The 19,213-nt window shown below is 45.6% G+C and overlaps 1 protein-coding gene across 6 annotated transcripts in view; it reads right to left on the minus strand.

The window, feature by feature from the left end:
* Positions 1-19,213, minus strand: part of ptpra (protein tyrosine phosphatase receptor type A) — a 323,319-nt gene that overhangs the window by 53,495 nt on the left and 250,611 nt on the right. For all 6 annotated transcript variants that reach the window (XM_085975519.1, XM_085975515.1, XM_085975518.1 and 3 more), the window contains 5 exons: positions 18,665-18,741; positions 15,125-15,161; positions 14,153-14,250; positions 12,134-12,253; positions 5,313-5,479 (listed from right to left, as the gene is read on the minus strand). In XM_085975519.1, coding sequence (XP_085831645.1) covers positions 5,313-5,479; positions 12,134-12,253; positions 14,153-14,250; positions 15,125-15,161; positions 18,665-18,741 — 499 coding nt within the window. The remainder of the gene's footprint in view (positions 1-5,312; positions 5,480-12,133; positions 12,254-14,152; positions 14,251-15,124; positions 15,162-18,664; positions 18,742-19,213) is intronic.

Raw genomic sequence — 19,213 nt, forward strand, 5'->3', positions numbered from 1 at the left:
TTTGCTATCGTACTTGAATTTTTCAGACTTGATTAAACATTTACACTAAGTACACAATATCTTGAAGCTCCACAAGGTGGCAGCTATAGCCTGAGCAACATTGTATTAAACATTTCTAAACAAAACTCTCCTGACAAGAAAGTGCTGGCTCAAACTCCGAAATTAAATGTGTCAGTATATTATTGCTTGGAAGCATTCCATTGAAAATATACCATCTGTATAAAACATGTGAGTAACACCCACAGCAAACGATAAAAATAATGCTCACCATGTTGCAATATAATAGAAGAAAAAAGATATTGAAATCTAAGTTACATTTTCAGAAATAGAAGTCTAAAAGCATGGCTAGAAGATTATTTCTGTTTTGTGTGTGCAGAAGTTATTTTCCCACATCAGTAGAAGGGGGGACTTTCCATTCTATTACTGGCCAGAGAAGGTTCCAGGGCAGAGAAGTGAGGAAAATATGCAGGGAGGACCTCCTGCCAAATCCCCATTCCTAAAATTGGCCATCAAGATTTTTCTCCACCCACTCTTCTTACAAATAACAGTTTCCCACTGCACTTCATGAAAATGATGCCGAGAGAGCTGGCTTTGGATTGTAGCAGAGTTTCCAGTGTTCCCACTTCTTGTACTGCTGATGGAAGGGAAGGCTAGGAATGAAGAGCCATAGGAGAACTGTGGTGGTGATAGGCAGGTGATCCAAGGTAGGCATCTTGGTCACTTAAGAACACAAGAAACAGGAGCAGCAGTAGGCCATTTGGCCGCTCGAGCCTGCTCCGCCATTCAATAAGATCATGGCTGATCTTCTAACTCAACTCCACTTTCCTGCACTATCCCCATATCCCTTGATTCCCTTAATATCCAAAAATCTATCGATCTCGGTCTTGAATATACACAACAACTGAGCCTCCGCAGCCCTCTGGGGCAGAGAATTCCAAAGATTCACCACCTTCTGAGTGAAGAAATTGCTCCTCATCTCAGTCCTAACCGGCTGACCCCTTATCCTGAGACTGTGACGCCTGGTTCTAGACTCCCCAGCCAGGGGAAACAACCTCCCTGCATCTACCCTGTCAAGCCCTGTAAGAATTTTGCATGTTTCAATGAGATCACCTTTCATTCTTCTAAACCCCAGAGAATATAGGCCTAGTCTACTCAATCTCTCCTCATAGGACAATCCCCCAATCCCAGGAATCAGTCTGGTGAACCTTCGCTGCACTCCCTCTATGGCAAGTATATCCTTCCTTAGGTAAGGAGACCAAGACTGTACACAGTACTCCATGTGTGGTCTCACCAAGGCCCTATATAATTCCAGTAAGACGTCTTTACTCTTATACTCAAATCCTCGTGTAATAAAGGCCAACATACCATTTGCTTTCCTAATTGCTTGCTGTACCTGCATGATAACTTTCAGTGATTCACCAACATTTCCCAATCTCTCATATTTAAAAAATACTCTGCTTTTCTATTTTTCCTACCAAAGTGGATAACTTCACATTTCTCCACATTATATTCCATTTGCCATGTTCTTGCCCACTCACTTAGCCTGTCTATATCCCCTTGAAGCCTCTTTACATCCTCCTTACAATGTACATTCCCACCCACTTCTTCTCCGAACCCCTCAAAGTGTCAGTATGTGTGGCCAGGCTCACTCAAAGCGAATGAAAAGTTTTAATCCGACACGTTTGGGGCTTTGGCACTGTTAAAAATTGACTGTCTATTTCAGCTGCTGCAGCATCACAGTGTTTCCCTCTCCAACAAAGATAGGCTCCTCAATGAAATAGGCCATTCAGCCCCTTGATCTTGTTCCGCCATTCAATTATTTCATGGTTGATCTGTACCTCAACTCCATTTACCCGCCTTTTATCCATATCCCTTGCTAACGTTACCGAACAAAAATCTATGGGTCCTGGCTTTGCCTGCCTTTTTGTGGAACATTCTTTGTTCTAGTCTTACTCAGGTCCTCTCCCTCATCTCTTTTTCTGGTACTTTGACGACTATCGGTGCCGCTTCCTGCTCTTGCCCCGAACTGAAAAATATCATCAACTTTGCTTCAAATTTCCACCCCCCTTCGCCTTCTTATGGTTCATCTCCGAATCTTTCCTTCCTCGACTTTTCTATCTCCATTTTTGAGGACAGGCTGTCGACCAATATCTTTATCAGCCTATACTCCCACAGCTACCTTGATTACACTTCCTCCCACCCAATTTCCTGGGAGGACTCTATTCCATTTTTCCAATTTCTCAGTTGCATCGGTTCTGACGATGCCACCTTCCACACCAGTGCTTCTGATATGTCTTCCTTTTTCCTCAACCCACCTTCCACGCTAGTGCTGCAGATATATCTTCCTCAGCCAAGGATTGTCCTCCAAGGATTGTTGACAGGGCCCTTGACCGTTTCTGCACTTCTTCCCCTCCCTCCCAGCATAGGGTTCCTCTCGACTTCACCTTCCACCCTACCAGTCTCCATTCAACGGATCCTCCTCCGCCATTTCCGCCAGCACCAGCGTGATCCCACCATCAAACATCTTCCCCATCGCTTTCAGCATTCCGAAGGGACCGATCCTTCCGCGACACCATGGTCCACTCTTCCATCACCCCCAACAACTGCACCTCTTCCCATGGCACCTTCCCATGCAGGCGCAGAAGATGCAACACCTGCCCTTTCACCTCTACCCTTCCCACCGTTCAGGGCCCCATTCCAGGTGAAACAGCAATTTCCTTGTACTTCTTTCAATTTAATATTGAGTATTCGCTGCTCACGATGTGGTCTTCTCTACACTGGGGAGACCAAACGCAGATTGGGTGACTGCTTTGCTCTTCACCTCCATTCAGTCCGCAAGCGTGTCCGAGTTTGCAGTTGCTTGCTATTTTAATTCACTGTCCCACTCCCACCTCTCTCTCCTCAGCCTCCTACACTGTTCCAATGAAGCTCAACAGAAGCTTGAGGAACAGCACCTCATCTTGTATATTTTAAAACTCTGATTTAATCTGTTGGAAGACGTGGATTTTGCGTACTTTACGATGACCAATGCTACCTGCATTCTTCGATCTGCTCTGCAGGGGCATTTAACCCCATTTGACTACTAACAGTGTATATATAAATATTGTAATCGCAGGTAAGCAGTGATGTAAAGCTGGAGTCGAAATGCAATTAATCGGAAAGGCCTAGTCTCAAATGCCAGTCCCAGGAATGAATCAGACGCAAGTCCAAATAAATAAACAAGATAAAGGGTAGGCCATTCAGGACTGAGATGAGAAGAAATTTCTTCACACAGAGGGTGGTGAATCTTTGGAATTCTCTACCTCAGAGGGCAGTGGAGGCTCAGTCATTGGGTATATTCAAAACAGAAGTCGATAGATTTCTGACTAGTAAGGGCATCAAGGGATATGGCGCTAGGGCTGGTGAATGGAGTTGAGGCAGAAGATCAGCCATGATCTCATTGTATGGCAGAGCAGGCTCGAAGGGCCGAATAGCCTACTCCTGCTCCTATTTCTTATGTTCTTATCTTTCAATTAGGCACTTTACAACCTTCCGGACTCAACAATTTCAGATCAAAACCACTGCTCCCATTTTTTCGGACTACAGGTGCTGGTAATGTTTCTGCTGTTGCCATTTACAGCTTCTCCAGACCCATCTTTTGTTTCTTTACTTGTCCCCTTACCACTCCCCTTTGCCTTGCACCATCATCCCTTTTGTCATTTAATCACACCTGCTTTCGACCCTATCACTGACCTTCCTTTTGTTCTTTTCTTTCCTCCCCTTCACCCCCGCCCTTTCCCTGCCTCTGTACTTGCTTAAAACTGGTTACATCTGTAACATTTTCCAGTTGTGATGAAAGGTCATCGACCTGAAACATTAACTCTGTTTCCCTCTCCGCCGATGCTGCTTGACCGGCTGAGTATTTCCAGCATTTTTGTTTTTAATTTCAGACTTCCAGCATCTTTTTGGTAGAAAGAATGAGGAGAGGACATATAAATTAAATGGTACAATCCTAAAAGGGGTGCATGAACAGAGACACCTTCCGCGGAGTATATGTGCACAAACAGGTTGAGAAAACAGTTAAAAAGGCTTATGGGATCCTGGACTTCATAAACAGAGGTACAGAGTAAATATTGTGAATAGTTGAGGCCCCAACACAGATCACCAGGTGTAAGGCCTGCTTTTACCAGCATAAGAGTTTTAAAAAAATGTTCCCACTCATTTATAATTTAAAAATACTTTTAAAAAAGGTAAGTTTATTTTTAGCCCCGTAAAAAACTTGAATTATTTTTTCCAAAAAATTAAATTTTTGTTTAAAATATTTAGTTCAATGTAATTTTAACTAATTTTAAACACATGATTTAAAAAGAACACTTATTTAATGTTTGAGTGTGTTTTTTTGAGTGATCCCCATTCATACTTTTGACAGGTCTATCCGGAGGGACCTGTTAAAAGTGTGAAGGGGGATTCCGTTCTTCCATTGGTTCCCTATGGCCCATGTGATCCCAGGGGTGCTTGCGAACTGCCTGCGCCCCTGGGATATCTGGGCCTCTCCTGGATACCCGGGCCTCTGCGTGCGCGCACCAGGAGAGGCCCAGGAGCAGAAGTGTCGGGACCTACGACGCCAGCAGGTAAGTTCGTAGATTTTTTCCAGATTGGAGGCATCTGCACGCAGGAAGCCTCCAAATCGGAAAAACCGGGCCAATGTTCCAGAAAACTGTCCCAAATAAATTCTAGAAATTCACTGCATTTACTACGTAAGCTTTTCTGCTTCTCCCAGTCTATATGAAAATTAAAACCTCCCATTATAACAACATTGTTTCTGCTATATGCTTACCTGAACACTCTATTTATACACCCACCCCACTACATCATTACTGTCAGGAGGTCTGTGGACAACTCCTGCTAGAGCCTTGCATCCTTTACTGTTCCTTAGTTCTACCTTTACTGAAATTCTTTCTTTCTACTGCTGTAATTGTGTCTTTTACCAATACTGCTACTCTTCCTGCTTCCCAATTTCCCTGTCCTTTCTAATGATCCTATAAACTAGAATATTTAGCTCCCAGTCATGCCCAGCTTGTAACCAGGTCTCAGTAATGGCTACTACATCATACCCTTTAAGCTCAATTTGTGCTTTTAACTCATCTGTTTTATTTCTTATGCTACGTGCATTCGGGCATAGAACTCATATAGGTAACTGCCCCACACTCCCCCACACCACTCCACTCCACTCCGTGCCATGTAATGAAGGAAGGAAAACTTTAAAAAAAAGTGAACCCTTTCCCACCATCAAAATAGAAATCTACCAAACACTAGATTAAAGACATACTGACCTGCAATGCACAACTATGGCACCCGCAAAGGATGGGTTGCACGTTTTCACCTTCTTTAGAAATTTCAGCATGCCGATTGGGGTAAATGGAACTCCAAAGTCAGGCCAACTGGTAAAATGGAACTGAGTAACCAGTCGCTGAGGCTTCTTATTCATGACATCTCCTACCTATAGAGATGGAAGGGAAAAATGAATCATTGAAAACTAACAAAATGCACAAGACAGATATTGACGAGGGAGACCATTTGGCCCATCTCAACTCATTCATCCAGAATAAAAAAAAAACTACAGGAGACTTTGGTTTATCCGGAGGTTGTATGTCCGGAAACCTCGATCTACCGGCAGAAATCAGGAGCCGTTTCGTTAGGAAAAAAAAGCCACGAGAAGAAAAAAAACTTAACAGTCAGGCTCTGGAAAGTCTCTCTGAAGCTGTTGCTAAGCTACAGAGACGCTTCCAAGGTACGGGTCGACTGTTTGAAGCTGTTGCTAAGCAACAGTGTTTGTTGTCAGATATGGAGATGAAAACCTCCGTATGCTTCAACATTAACGCTGGTATGTCCGGCAGTTTTGATAGATCGGCAACAGCTCGGTCCCGTCTATCACAAAGTTTCCTGTACATTTCCTCTGAGACCACTCAACCGACTCTTCAATGTATCTAAAATTTTTGTCTCTAGAAACACCATTCTAAGTGTTGATCATTCCTTGCATAAAGAAGTTATTCCTGACATGTGTCCTAAACTTTTCTTTCAACCTATTTTAACATATATCCTCTTGTTCTAATATCCTGCTTTACCTTGAAGTAGTCTTCGAGATTAAAATTACCTATGTCTTTTAATACATTGTATAAGGCCTCTTAACTTTTCAAGGCTCAGCCTTTGATGGGGATCAGAAAATAGTGCACGTCGATTTGGGTTTTAAAACTCTCCTAATACCTGCCTTCAGTTTTGTTAAATCAACTCTAACTTTAAAAAAAAAAAAATTCATTCTTGGGATGTGAGCGTCCCAAGGCCCGTATTTTATTGCCCATCCCTAGTTGCCCTGAGATGGTGGTGGTGGTGGTGGTGGGCCGCCTTCTTGTAGCGAGTGGCTTGCTTGGCTACTTCAGAGGGCAGTTAAGAATGAACCAAGAGACTGGTGTTACATATATGGCAGACTGACTGAGGATGACAGGTTTCCTTCCCTAAAGGACATTAGTGAACCAGTTAGGTTTTTATAACAATCTAAACCAAACTTCATGGTCACTTTTACTGATACCAGCTTTTAAAAAAAAATTACCAATTGTCATGGTGGGTTTTTAATGTATATTCTTTGGGTTACTAGTCCAGTAACATGAACACTATACTACCAGAACCTCCTTGTGGTAAACCACTTTTATCGTTCACTATCGTTACACTATGGTTATCACTGTTTATATCGTTACACTATGGTTATCACTGTTTACACTGTTGTATCACTACACAAGGTCACCTCTTGTCACGCTGTTATACCTGGGCTGACCACAGCTGACTCCGCCCATGGCTCTGCCTGCTTGCCCAGGTATAAAGGTGGTCGACTGGCTGGTATTCCTCCTTGTTGGATCCGATCACCCACGAGGGTGGGCTCTGTTATTGAGCCAATAAAAACCTATAGTTACTAACTTAACTGGTCGCTTTTCATGAACTGAATTGATAGGTATATCAACCGAAGAGTGTCGGATCTCAGGGCCCTGGAGGGTCCTTGAGAAGAAGGCCACAGGTCTCCCCGCCTGGTTAAGGGTTGCAGCTAGGGCGAAGTCGGATGCATCGCTCTCCACTTGGAAAGGGATACCTATCAATTCAGTTCATGAAAAGCGACGAGTTAAGTTAGTAACTATAGGATTTTATTGGCTAAATTTTGAAATGTCTACAACAGAGCAGCCCAACGACCAGTAAGACGTACAGCCTCAGCCAAACGGCCATCTACAACAGCCCCAGCAGCCGGCCTGGCTACGAGCCCTCCGGCCGCCGTACCTGGATCTAAACCCACAGGCTGCGAATTCAGCCCTCGACTTCGAACACTGGCTGAGCTGCTTTGAAGCCTACCTGGGAGAATCCGGCGTGCCTCCGGCATCCAAACTAAGAGTTCTGACCGCTCAGGTGAGCCCTAAAGTATTTGCACTCATCCGGGACATTGCCACATACGAGGACGCCCTCAACCTGCTAAAAGAACAGTATCGGAGCCCTGTAAACTCAATGTACGCCAGGCATCTCCTAAGATCCCGCTCGCAACAGCCAGGAGAGTCGGCTGATGATTTCTTACGGGCGCTGCAAATACTCGGCAGGGACTGTGATTTTAAAGCCGTAACAGCTGCAGAACATACAGATGGAAACATCCGAGATGCCTTCGTGAAAGGCCTTCGGTCAGACTACTCACGGCAAAGACTGCTGGAATCAAAGGACCTCAACCTGAAAACAGCTGCTACCCTCGCTCGCTCCTTGGAAGTGGCCCATCGGGACCTCGAGGCGTACTCCAGGTACTGTGCTGCGCGACCCTGGGACTCGGGCCCGACCGCAATACCCCTCGCACCGCCGCCTCTGGGACCTACCACAGCGTCGGTGTCCCGGAACCGATCGGGACCGCCACCCCCGGTACCGGCTGCGACATCGGAGCCCCGCGATCGGGCCGCCGGCTGCTTCTTCTGTGGCCAGGCGAAACACCCGAGAGCGCGCTGCCCTGCAAGAAACGCGACCTGCTCCGACTGCCACAAGAAAGGCCACTTCGCGAAGGCCTGCAGGGGGAAAGCCACAGACGCCAGCAGTGCCTCATGCGAGTTGTGGGGGCGGCCATCTTTCATCAAGGCCACAGATGCCAGTATCCCCTCGTGTGAGTCGTGGGGGCGGCCATCTTTGATCAAGGCCACCGACGCCAGCAGTGCCTCATTTGAGTTGTGGGGGCGGCCATCTTATTCAACGTCGTGGGCGCCGCCATTTTGTTCACCACACTCGACCGCCACCTTGTCTCCAGACCCGACCACCGCCTCACCCGCAGACTACAGCAGCTCGCTCAGCCATACACTAGCCTCCGTCACACTTGACCAAGCTCGCCCGCATCACCTGTCCAAGTCCATGATGGACATCAAAGTAAACGTCCACGCCACGACCTGCCTGTTCGACAGCGGAAGCACGGAGAGTTTCATCCATCCAGACACGGTGAGCCACTACTCCCTCACTGTCCGGCCAACGCGCAACCGGATCTCGATGGCGTCGAGGTCCCATTCTACAGACATCAGCGGCTATTGTGTTGTGACCCTGTCGGTTAGGGGCACGGAGTATAAAAATTTTAAACTTCTCGTCCTGCCCCAGCTCTGCGCTGCCGTCCTACTAGGGCTGGATTTCCAATGCCACCTCCAAAGTGTCACTTTGGCATACGGTGGACCCCTCCCCCCACTCACAGTCTACAACCAGCAGCTTTCAAACCGCCCACCGCGTACCACCTGCGGCCTATCCACCCTCAAGGTCCCGCCCCCCTCCCTGTTCGCTAACCTCACCCGCGACTGTAAACCCGTCGTTACCAAGAGCAGGCGGTACAGCGCCGGGGACAGCTTTTATTAGCTCTGAGGTGCAGCGTCTCCTGAAGGAGGGCATCATCGAGGGGAGCACCAGCCCCTGGCGTGCCCAGGTCGTAGTCGTTAAGACCGGCAATAAAAACCGCCTGGTCATCGACTACAGCCAAACCATAAACCGGTACACCCAGCTGGACGCATACCCCCTTCCCCGCATATCTGATATGGTCAATCAGATTGCACAGTACCGGGTATTCTCTACCATTGACCTTAAGTCGGCCTATCACCAACTCCCTATCCGCCCTGAGGACCGCCAGTATACCGCCTTCGAGGCGAATGGCCGCCTCTACCACTTCCTTAGGGTTCCCTTCGGCGTCACCAACGGGGTTTCGGTCTTCCAAAGGGAGATGGACCGGATGGTTGACCAGAACGGGCTGCATGCCACGTTCCCTTATCTAGATAACGTCACCATCTGCGGCCGCGACCGGCAGGACCATGATGTTAATCTGGAGAGATTCCTCCGTACGGCCCAACGGCTGAACCTCACCGACAATAAGGAGAAATGTGTGTTTAACACCTCGCGTCTTGCCATCCTCGGCTGCGTAGTAGAGAACGGAGTCATCGGCCCCGACCCCGAAAGAATGCGCCCCCTCATGGAGCTTCCCCTCCCCCACTGTCCAAAGGCGCTGAAGAGAACCCTGGGGCTCTTCGCCTACTATGCCCAATGGGTGCCCAATTATGCGGACAAAGCCAGACCCCTCATGAAGTCCACCTTCTTCCCCCTGACGGCAGAAGCATGCACAGCCTTCTCCCTCATAAAGGGAGACATTGCTAAGGCCACAATGCACGCGGTGGATGAGTCTATCCCTTTCCAAGTGGAGAGCGATGCATCCGACTTCGCCCTAGCTGCAACCCTTAACCAGGCGGGGAGGCCTGTGGCCTTCTTCTCAAGGACCCTCCAGGGCCCTGAGATCCGACACTCTTCGGTCGAGAAGGAGGCCCAGGCGATCGTGGAGGCAGTACGACGCTGGAGGCATTACCTGGCAGGCAAACGATTTACCCTCCTCACCGACCAGCGTTCGGTCGCTTTTATGTTTAATAACAAGCTGAGGGGCAAAATCAAGAACGACAAGATCTTGAGGTGGAGAATCGAGCTCTCCACCTACGATTATGATATCTTGTACCGGCCTGGTAAACTGAACGAACCCCCAGATGCTCTATCACGAAGTACATGCGCCAACGCGCAAATTGATAGACTGCAGACCCTCCACAACGACCTCTGCCACCCCGGGGTCACCAGACTTTACCACTTCATTAAGGCCCGCAACCTGCCCTACTCCATCGAGGAGGTCAGGACCATGACCAGGAACTGCCAAACCTGTGCCGAATGCAAACCGCATTTCTTTAGGCCGGACAGAGACAGCCTGATCAAGGCCACCCGCCCCTTCGAGCGCTTGAGCATCGATTTTAAGGGGCCCCTCCCATCCTCTGACCGTAATGTGTACTTCCTCAACATTATTGATGAGTACTCCCGTTTCCCCTTTGCCTTTCCCTGCCCAGACATGACCAGTACCACGGTCATCAAATGCCTGAACGACCTCTTCGCCTTGTTCGGGTTCCCGAACTATATACATAGCGACCGGGGCTCATCCTTCATGAGCGAGGAACTTCGCCAGTTCCTACTAGCGAGAGGTATTGCTGCAAGCAGGACCACCAGCTACAACCCCCGAGGGAACGGCCAGGTGGAAAGAGAGAACGCGACTGTCTGGAAGGCCGTTCTCTTAGCCTTAAAGTCTAAGGGCCTCCCAACCTCTCGCTGGCAGGAAGTCCTCCCGGCAGCGCTGCATTCCATCCGGTCACTGCTTTGCACTGCCATTAACGCCACCCCCCATGAACGAATGTTTGTTTTCCCCAGGAAGTCGACTACGGGAACCTCGCTACCAACATGGCTGACTTCTCTGGGGCCCGTCTTGCTGCGAAAGCACGTGAGGGCCCATAAAACGGACCCCCTGGTCGAGGGTGGACCTCCTGCACGCCAACCCCCAGTACGCCTATGTGGCATACCCAGACGGGCGGGAGGACACAGTCTCCTTACGAGACCTCGCACCCTCGGGCACCCCTGAGACACCACCGTTACCCCCCACCACCCCCCCAAATCCAGCCCAGGTAGACGGCATGCCGGAACCCCACGAGCCTTCGCCGACCACGCAGACACCAGCATTAACATCGGATACTGCAACACCGCCGCCGCTGTTGCGCCGATCAGAAAGGCTTACGAGGCCTCCGGACAGACTGACATACCCGAACTGGTAGTACACTTCACCCCGCCGGACTCAAATTTAAACAAGGGGTGAATGTGGTAAACCACTTTTATCGTTCACTATCGTTACACTATGGTTATCACTGTTTATATCGTTACACTATGGTTATCACTGTTTACACTGTTGTATCACTACACAAGGTCACCTCTTGTCACGCTGTTATACCTGGGCTGACCACAGCTGACTCCGCCCATGGCTCCGCCTGCTTGCCCAGGTATAAAGGTGGTCGACTGGCTGGTATTCCTCCTTGTTGGATCCGATCACCCACGAGGGTGGGCTCTGTTATTTAGCCAATAAAAACCTATAGTTACTAACTTAACTCGTCGCTTTTCATGAACTGAATTGATAGGTATATCACTCCTCCCATTGAAATGGACAAAAATGTAATTGGAAACACAAAATAGGAAATTTCCAGGAATTTTTGTTTCAACTAAATGCTTTCCATCGTCAACCAGAGGACACAGATTTAAAGTAATTGGCAAAAGAATGAGAAGAATTTTTTTTTATACATTAAGTTATGATCTGGAATGCACTGCCTGAAAGGGTGGCGGAGGCAGATTCAATAGTAACTTTCAATGGGGAATTAGATAAATACTCGAAGGGGAAAAAAATTGTAGGGTTATGGGGAAAGGGCAGGGGAGTGGGACGAATTGGAGAGCTCTTTCAAAGAGCCAGCTCAGGCACGAATCACTGAATGGCCTCCTTCTGTGCTACAAGATTCTATGCTTCTATGAGATGAAGGAACAGCCATCTAAGGCATTGCATTACTCAGCATGAATTATAAGATTGCATGTTAAATCAACTTTTCATTAACTGTATAGCTCATCATATAATTTCAACTCAAAAGCAGTGTCTAAATATGTTTTCCAGTCAGTCAGTCAAAACACCGCACTCAAGTGAAACAAGTCAAAAATAATTTAAGTATACTTTTCAAATCTAGACACCGAACTGCACAACCAAACAAACTTAAAAAAAACGTACTTGCTGAATACAGAACTTGCGGATGGTGTAGTCCACCAACACCATCATGTCTTCCACAGACACTCGGATGTTCCCATATGTCCAACAACCCTGGTCTGGCCAGTACTGGGCGCACTTGCACTGCAACACAAATCAGAGCATTTATGGTGCTTAGATGACAAGGCTTCAGAGCAAAAAGCATGCTGATTATCACTTTAACCACTGCAGAAGAGAGGGCACGTGTGTTAGGATCTGTTGTGACTGCCACCAGGGTCAAATAGTTGCCAACTCACTGTCTGAGCTGGCACATTAAAAGCAGCCACTGGGCAAGGTACCAGTGAGTACCCATGGAAAATTGTAAGTCAGCTCCTTCAGAACAGAGAACAACATTGGAAAAAACAGATCAAAATTAGACAATTATGCACACCATTCAGCACTTTGAAGACCTGGATTAATTTACTCAATCTTTTTTCCTAGTTTTGTAAACTTTGCCTAATTTAAATCCTAAGAATGTGTAAATACCCCCTGGGCAAAAGAGGGCAAAAACACAAACGGGGCTCCTGCAATAGTGGCCCAATTTCTGATCACTATCCAGTGACCCCTGCTAGAAAGTGCACGCATGGAAAGGATCCCCATCAAAGTCAAATATCCTGTTGGCACTCAATGTGGAGTCTCACACTTGAAGAATGAGCCCTTTCAATGAGGTCTGGAGGTTTGATTTTGCTAATGGAACTGTACCTCACAAAGACTGTCAAGTAAGGAGGGCGAAAATGGTAGGAAATTGGAAAATCCTAAAAGTTGGATTCATTTTCTCTTTGGTGTATGATTTTAAAGGTAGGGTACTCAGAACTGCAGAGAGTTCAAAATGACCCTGATCAATGGGTTCAAGAGGGTCAGAATAACTTGTTTGATCAAATATCCTTTCAGATGTTGCATCACCACAGCCTTCCAGATACCAGGTATTTTTGGTTATTAATTACATCTAAATTGTATGCTTTTCTATTTTGGACACCTATCCATTGTGTGCACATTTCCTGCTCCAATGCACATTACCTTACATGTACAGTATCATTAAATCCCATCTGCCACTCCTTAGTCTATATCTCTGAACACTTGACACCATTAGCAATTTTTACATTAGTGGCTGGATGCTGATTATGAAGAAAATAGGTGGGTGTATAAGCTGAGACAAAATTTTGATTATGAAATGTATTCAGTATATGTTATTTTTTAAATTTACTGAGTAATTATATTAAATGCTGGAACTAGATTAACAAATTATTGAACATAGCGAGTAGAGAGCCTTGCCGTTTGTCTTCATCTTTTGCATTTTTACATGCATTTGGAATTTCAATCCAGCTAGCTTTCCATTCATTTCATGCACATTATCTACTGTACAGCCCTCAGGACTATAGCAAGTATATTCTGAAAATCTGGATAGTTTGTGCACAAACTTATCGTTCCCAAAAGAACTTCAGTTGAGTTGTGACATGATTAGTGAGCATGGCCTACTTCTTCAGAAAGTACACTGACTATGTCTGATGGCCTGCATACTCCAAGTGAATACAGATAGGGTTCTATAAAGTGTTCCGAGTATTTTCCCCACTGCTGTTAAATTAATCCTAATTTTCTTTGAATATCAGGATTACAATAACCCCTCCCGTCCTGTGTTCTCCCCTCATCTCAGTTTTATTTAAATTAATAAGCATTTACATGGCTACTCTGTAGAGCCCTGTAAACATTCAGTTCAGTCTTCAGTTCTATACAAGATGCACTGTGTGACAAGAGGCAGGAATAAACCCCTTCTTTGTATGCAGAATGGAATGGTGATCTGTTTGGTGGTCTCAGGGGCTATATGTGGCTTACTTATATCTTCATTTTTAAAATGTTTTTATGCTCAAGGGGAATAAAAGAGATTTATTTTAAAAAATGTAGTCTCACTTCTGTTTCCCCAAATGTGGTGTAAATGGAAAAAAAGGGCATGCATTTATCATGTGGAATACACCACTTAGCCAAAATAATCTCATGTAACAGCATTACCTCCTTTCTCTCTTTTAGGTTTGTCACCATGACAATCGTTGCTGTGTTTTGCTCCCATATCATCCTCCAGAAGTCATTCACAGTTTCTTCCTTCGGCCCTGAAAGATATTAGACGGGAAACAGCATAAATTACTTGCTGAAAAGACAGGTTTGGTAGGATTCCTTCTGCTGAATGAGAGAGAAACCAAATCTGGAAAACACCACATTAAAATTGTTTCAGCATATGTGCTCAACAAAATGCTCAATTTAAACCATAAGTAAGTCAAACCAAACTCATTCACCAATGGCAAATAAATATAGCAGGCCATTTCCTTTGGAGATTGCAGATTAGAAGAAAATCAATCTGCTACTTTCATCCTCTCTTCCTGTGGAGATAGGTAGTGGCCTAATTCCACTAAAATGCAGTGATTTTAGATTAAATAGGAGTCGATGACTCAATCTTAAATTTACCATTTCAAGCTCTTTTGTGTGTTTTTTAAACAAGACTACTGCATTTATCTATTGTGAGCTTTTAACTTTTTTTGAAACCTTTCTATAAACACTATGGATTATGTATCCAGTCTGCTCTATCTGTACTTGCTGAAAAACATTACTGACAGCATGTAATCTCACTGTCAACCAATTAGCTCAACCAACTCATTAGCTTATGTCTCCTTCAGCCCTGTACGCATACATCAGGTTTGATTTTTTTCTGCTATCCCTCTCCCTCCTCGTCTCTAACTGTACCCGAGAAGCAAAACTACAATGTCAATTTTTCAATTTAAGAAATGCAGCAAGAGTTGCCTGCATGAAAATATTGCATCATATTAAACAGAAAGAAAAAACTTAAATATATTAACAGCTTTTATATTGGTGTTGTGAAAATGCTAATTCCATCATTTTGAATTCAATAACTAACAATTACCTGCAAGACATTACTGGTCAGCCATATTGAGGTAATAACAACTACATTTGAATATGTTTATGATTTACCTTGAGCTGCTATGAACTTGTTTTTCTCTTGATAGCCCTTTTAAAAAAGAAATAAAATATAGGATCAGCATAACCAGATATTAACGTAAAAAAACACATTTCTGCCGCTCTCTTTTTGTTCCCTCCCCAAATAAAGAATAAACACTCTTGGTGGTGCGAGGTGTGGCAATGGTGCGGTGGTGGAGAGGACTAAACGGAAACAATCAGAAAGTAGCACATGTGCTAACTGCATAAATAACTAAAATCTAAATAAGGCCACACTTAATGCAACAATTACGTTTTCTCTATGGTAAGTAAGACAAAGGAGAAAGAGTAGAACTGGACAGTAATTCAACAAATTCCCTGAAGTGAAAGCACAGTCAAGACATCAACTATTAAAGTGTACCAAAAGGAGTGAGAATACTTTAGCTATTCTGTAAAGTCACCCTGGCTACACAAAGTACTTGCACAGATTTTTGTTGGCTCCATGGATGTGGTTTTCTCCTCCCACAAAGTGGAAATTTCACTAAAATTCTCACCTCACCATAACACGCAAAGAACAGGCTATTGTGAAGCCCATTACAGAGAGAAGAAACTGCACTACAGTTGGCGATTACAAAAGCGGCTTTATTTCCCCCCACTTCAGTGGAATATGTTAAAACCAAACCGTTAATGTAATTACTCTGATGCCACCTCTGGAAATAGTATAATTTCTACCCTAAAAAAATACAACATAAAGAGCTAAAGCAGCTGGAGGGATACAGGTTGGAGTTTTTTTTTATTCATTGATGGGATGTGGGCGTCGCTGGCTAGGCCTGCATTTAGTGCCCATCCCTAATTGCCCTTGAGAAGATGGTGGTGAGCCACCTTCCTGAACCGCTGCAGTCCATATGGTGTAGGTACACCCACAATGCTGTTAGGAAGGGAGTTCCAGGATTTTGGCCCAGCGACAGTGAAGGAACAGCGATACAGGTCCAAGTCAGGATGGTGTGTGGCTTGGAGGGGAACTTGTAGGTGGTGATGTTCCCATGCGTCTGCTGCCCTTGTCCTTCTAAGTGGTAGAGGTCACGGGTTTGGAAGGTGCTGTTGAAAGAGCTTTGGCGAGTTGCTGCAGTGCATCTTGTAGATGGTACACACTGCAGCCACAGTGCGCCGGTGGTGGAGGGAGTGAATGTTGAAGGTGGTGGATGGAGTGCCAATCAAGCGGGCTGCTTTATCCTGAATGGTGTCGAGCTTCTTGAGTGTTGTTGGAGCTGCACTCATCCAGGCAAGTGGAGAGTATTCCATCACACTCCTGACTTGTGCCTTGTAGATGGTGGAAAGGCTTTGGGGAGTCAGGACGTGAGACACTCGCCGCAGAATTCCCAGCCTCTGGCCTGCTCTTGTAGCCACAGTATTTATATGGCTGGTCCAGTTCAGTTTCTGATCAATGGTAACCCCCAGGATGTTGATAGTGGGGGATTCAGCGATGGTAATGCCATTGAATGTCAAGGGGAGATGGTTAGAGTCTCGCTTGTTGGAGATGGTCATTGCCTGGCACTTGTGTGGTGCGAATGTTACTTGCCACTTGTCAGCCCAAGTCTGAATGTTGTCCAGGTCTTGTTGCATATGGACACGGACTGCGTCAGTATCTGACGGGTCTCGAATGGTTCTGAACAGTGTGCAATCATCAGCGAACATCCCCACTTCTGACCTTATGATGGAGGGAAGGTCATTGATGAAACAGCTGAAGATGGTTGGGCCTAGGACACTGCCCTGAGGAACTCCTGCAGTGATGTCATGTGATTGAGATGAATGACCTCCAACAACCACAGCCAACTTCCTTTGTGCTAGGTATGATTCCAACCAATGGAGAGTTTGCCCCTTGATTCCCATTGACTTCAGTTTTGCTAGGGCTCCTTGATGCCACACTCGATCAAATGCTGCCTTGATGTGCTTTACTGAAAAGTGTTTTTATTCGCCCCATATAAATTCTGAGTCTATAGATTGTTACTAAGCAACGAATAGTATAGGTATTGATAAGCCACTCTGAGAAAGAAAGACTGAACCCAGCAACTACACTCAATGACATAAAAAAGCACAACAGCCATATCTCATGAAGGCAAGACATTAAATGGGTAGGCATCAACATTTCAAATATTAAATTTATGAAAAATGGACACTATTGTATTTATTCAACAGTTTATTGTACTATATAATTTTAGGTCCTTTCCGGACTTATTTTCAAACCTGAAATATCCAATCACCTGACTTGAAACTAAGCTTGGTTTGGCACACAATTTATGTACCACAATGGTTTACAATATTTAAATATATCAAAGGCAGTCGACTGCAAGGGCCAATTTTCATCTCTGGTCCTTTTCTGGGAGCTAGGCAACATGATAATAACCAAGAATAGCTATGTAACAAATTGCAGCATTTGCCACTGCTGCCCCAAAGCCAACAGTCCCGTTAGGACCCACTGTCTCAGATGAGTATAACCAAGAACTGCCATTGAACTGCATTGTGTATCCAAGTCCTATCTCTCCATGGCACAATACAATTTGTTCACGTGTACTGCATCTCTGGGGTGCTTTGAACTGTTAACAGAAACAATTGTTGAATTTTTAAGAAACACATTTATGAATCTACAAATGTAAAACTAAACGTAATGGGGTAAAATTCAGTTGGTTTGCGCCTCCCGTTAGCGCCTTAAGAGGGCGCTAATGGGGTGCAAAGCAATTAGCGCCTGTGCGCGGCGATGTTTGCGCCGCTCACAAAATTAACTAGACATTTTGCGGCGGCGCTAAACAATACCGCTACGATCTCCTGTGCCGGCAGGTCGTGACATCAGTCAAGTGCGCAACGTCCCAGACCAGGTATTGAGTGGCGCCCCCTGTCGCTAGCAGCGACAGGTTGAGGGGAGCATTTTGCAGTCAGGAAGGGACTGGGGGAGCGCTATTTAAAGGCGAACGCTTCCTGCCTTTGTTTGTTGGTGACATTTTTGCACCACGCATTTGGAGAAAGACACACACACTTCTGGAGAGATTCAACGCTGTGTGAAGGAGTTTTGGGTACTGAGCAGCACTTTGCAGGTTCATTTTGATTTGCCCTTCCTTGTATCAATTTAGAAGAGACCGTGGGGGCTGCACTCTTTCCCTGGTTCTCTCCATTGTTCTTCCCAGCAGATTTGATGTACAGGTCTCTCCAGGCTGAGATTCAAGGCTGCAATGAGCAGGATGTGGATGGAGAGCAAGATCAACCCTCCCCTTTAAGAACTGGCCGGCGCCATTGTGTCTGTGTTCCATTGCTGACTGACATCACATGAGCTTCGCCAGCGCTCTGAGGTAGCACCTCGCTCCTCGGCCTTTGTGCCTTAAGGCAGGTGTGAAGCACCTGATTTAGCGCTCCAATCACCTCCAGGGGCGATAAAAGCCAAGTTTGCAGTCGGAGGCGATAATCAGCGCCAGGCGCTAATCTTTGCGCCCGGCCGATATTTGCGCCCCAAATGGGGCGATACTGAATTTCCCCCCCAACATTTTTACAATTATTTACTTTATCTACAGTGATTCAAAAACTTACATTTATGTAAGAAGCATTGATAAAGTCAGAGTCTGGAACACCCTCCACAGGTGTCAGGTGAACCCGCGAGTGATCATCTAGTGATAGATCAGGAAAAATTAAAAAGTTTGTGATTAGATCGAAGTAAAGGTACAAATATTCCAGCATGGCTAAACCCACTATATAATTAACACAGCATATGGGCTATAACAACCTTGTAACAGTTGCTCCTTCAAGACACATCTGTAAAAGAAAATTAAAAAGACTCATGAAGACTAAAGCAGGGTCAAGTTGGTTTCTTGTGCTGATGTGGTAATTCCAAACACTGAAGTTTTGGGTTATTATTACAGACAATACATTTGCAAGGATGCATCTCAGAAGTGCTTACGGGAGGTGACTAATTTACAATTCCACAGCTAGATTTTCCACCTGTTCTGCAGAAAAATCAACCCTTCCTCTCTCTGCCCTTGCATCCCACACCCCAACTTGAAAATTCACATGGATAATGAGGTTTTACAAAACCAAGTGCTCTCTGTGTGAAATTTCAGACAGTAGACTCAAAACAAAAAC

This window comes from Somniosus microcephalus, chromosome 2, assembly GCF_052327205.1.
Source record: "Somniosus microcephalus isolate GS21.2 chromosome 2, FLI_Smic_1.0, whole genome shotgun sequence".
In the NCBI taxonomy this organism is placed as follows: Eukaryota; Metazoa; Chordata; class Chondrichthyes; order Squaliformes; family Somniosidae; genus Somniosus; species Somniosus microcephalus.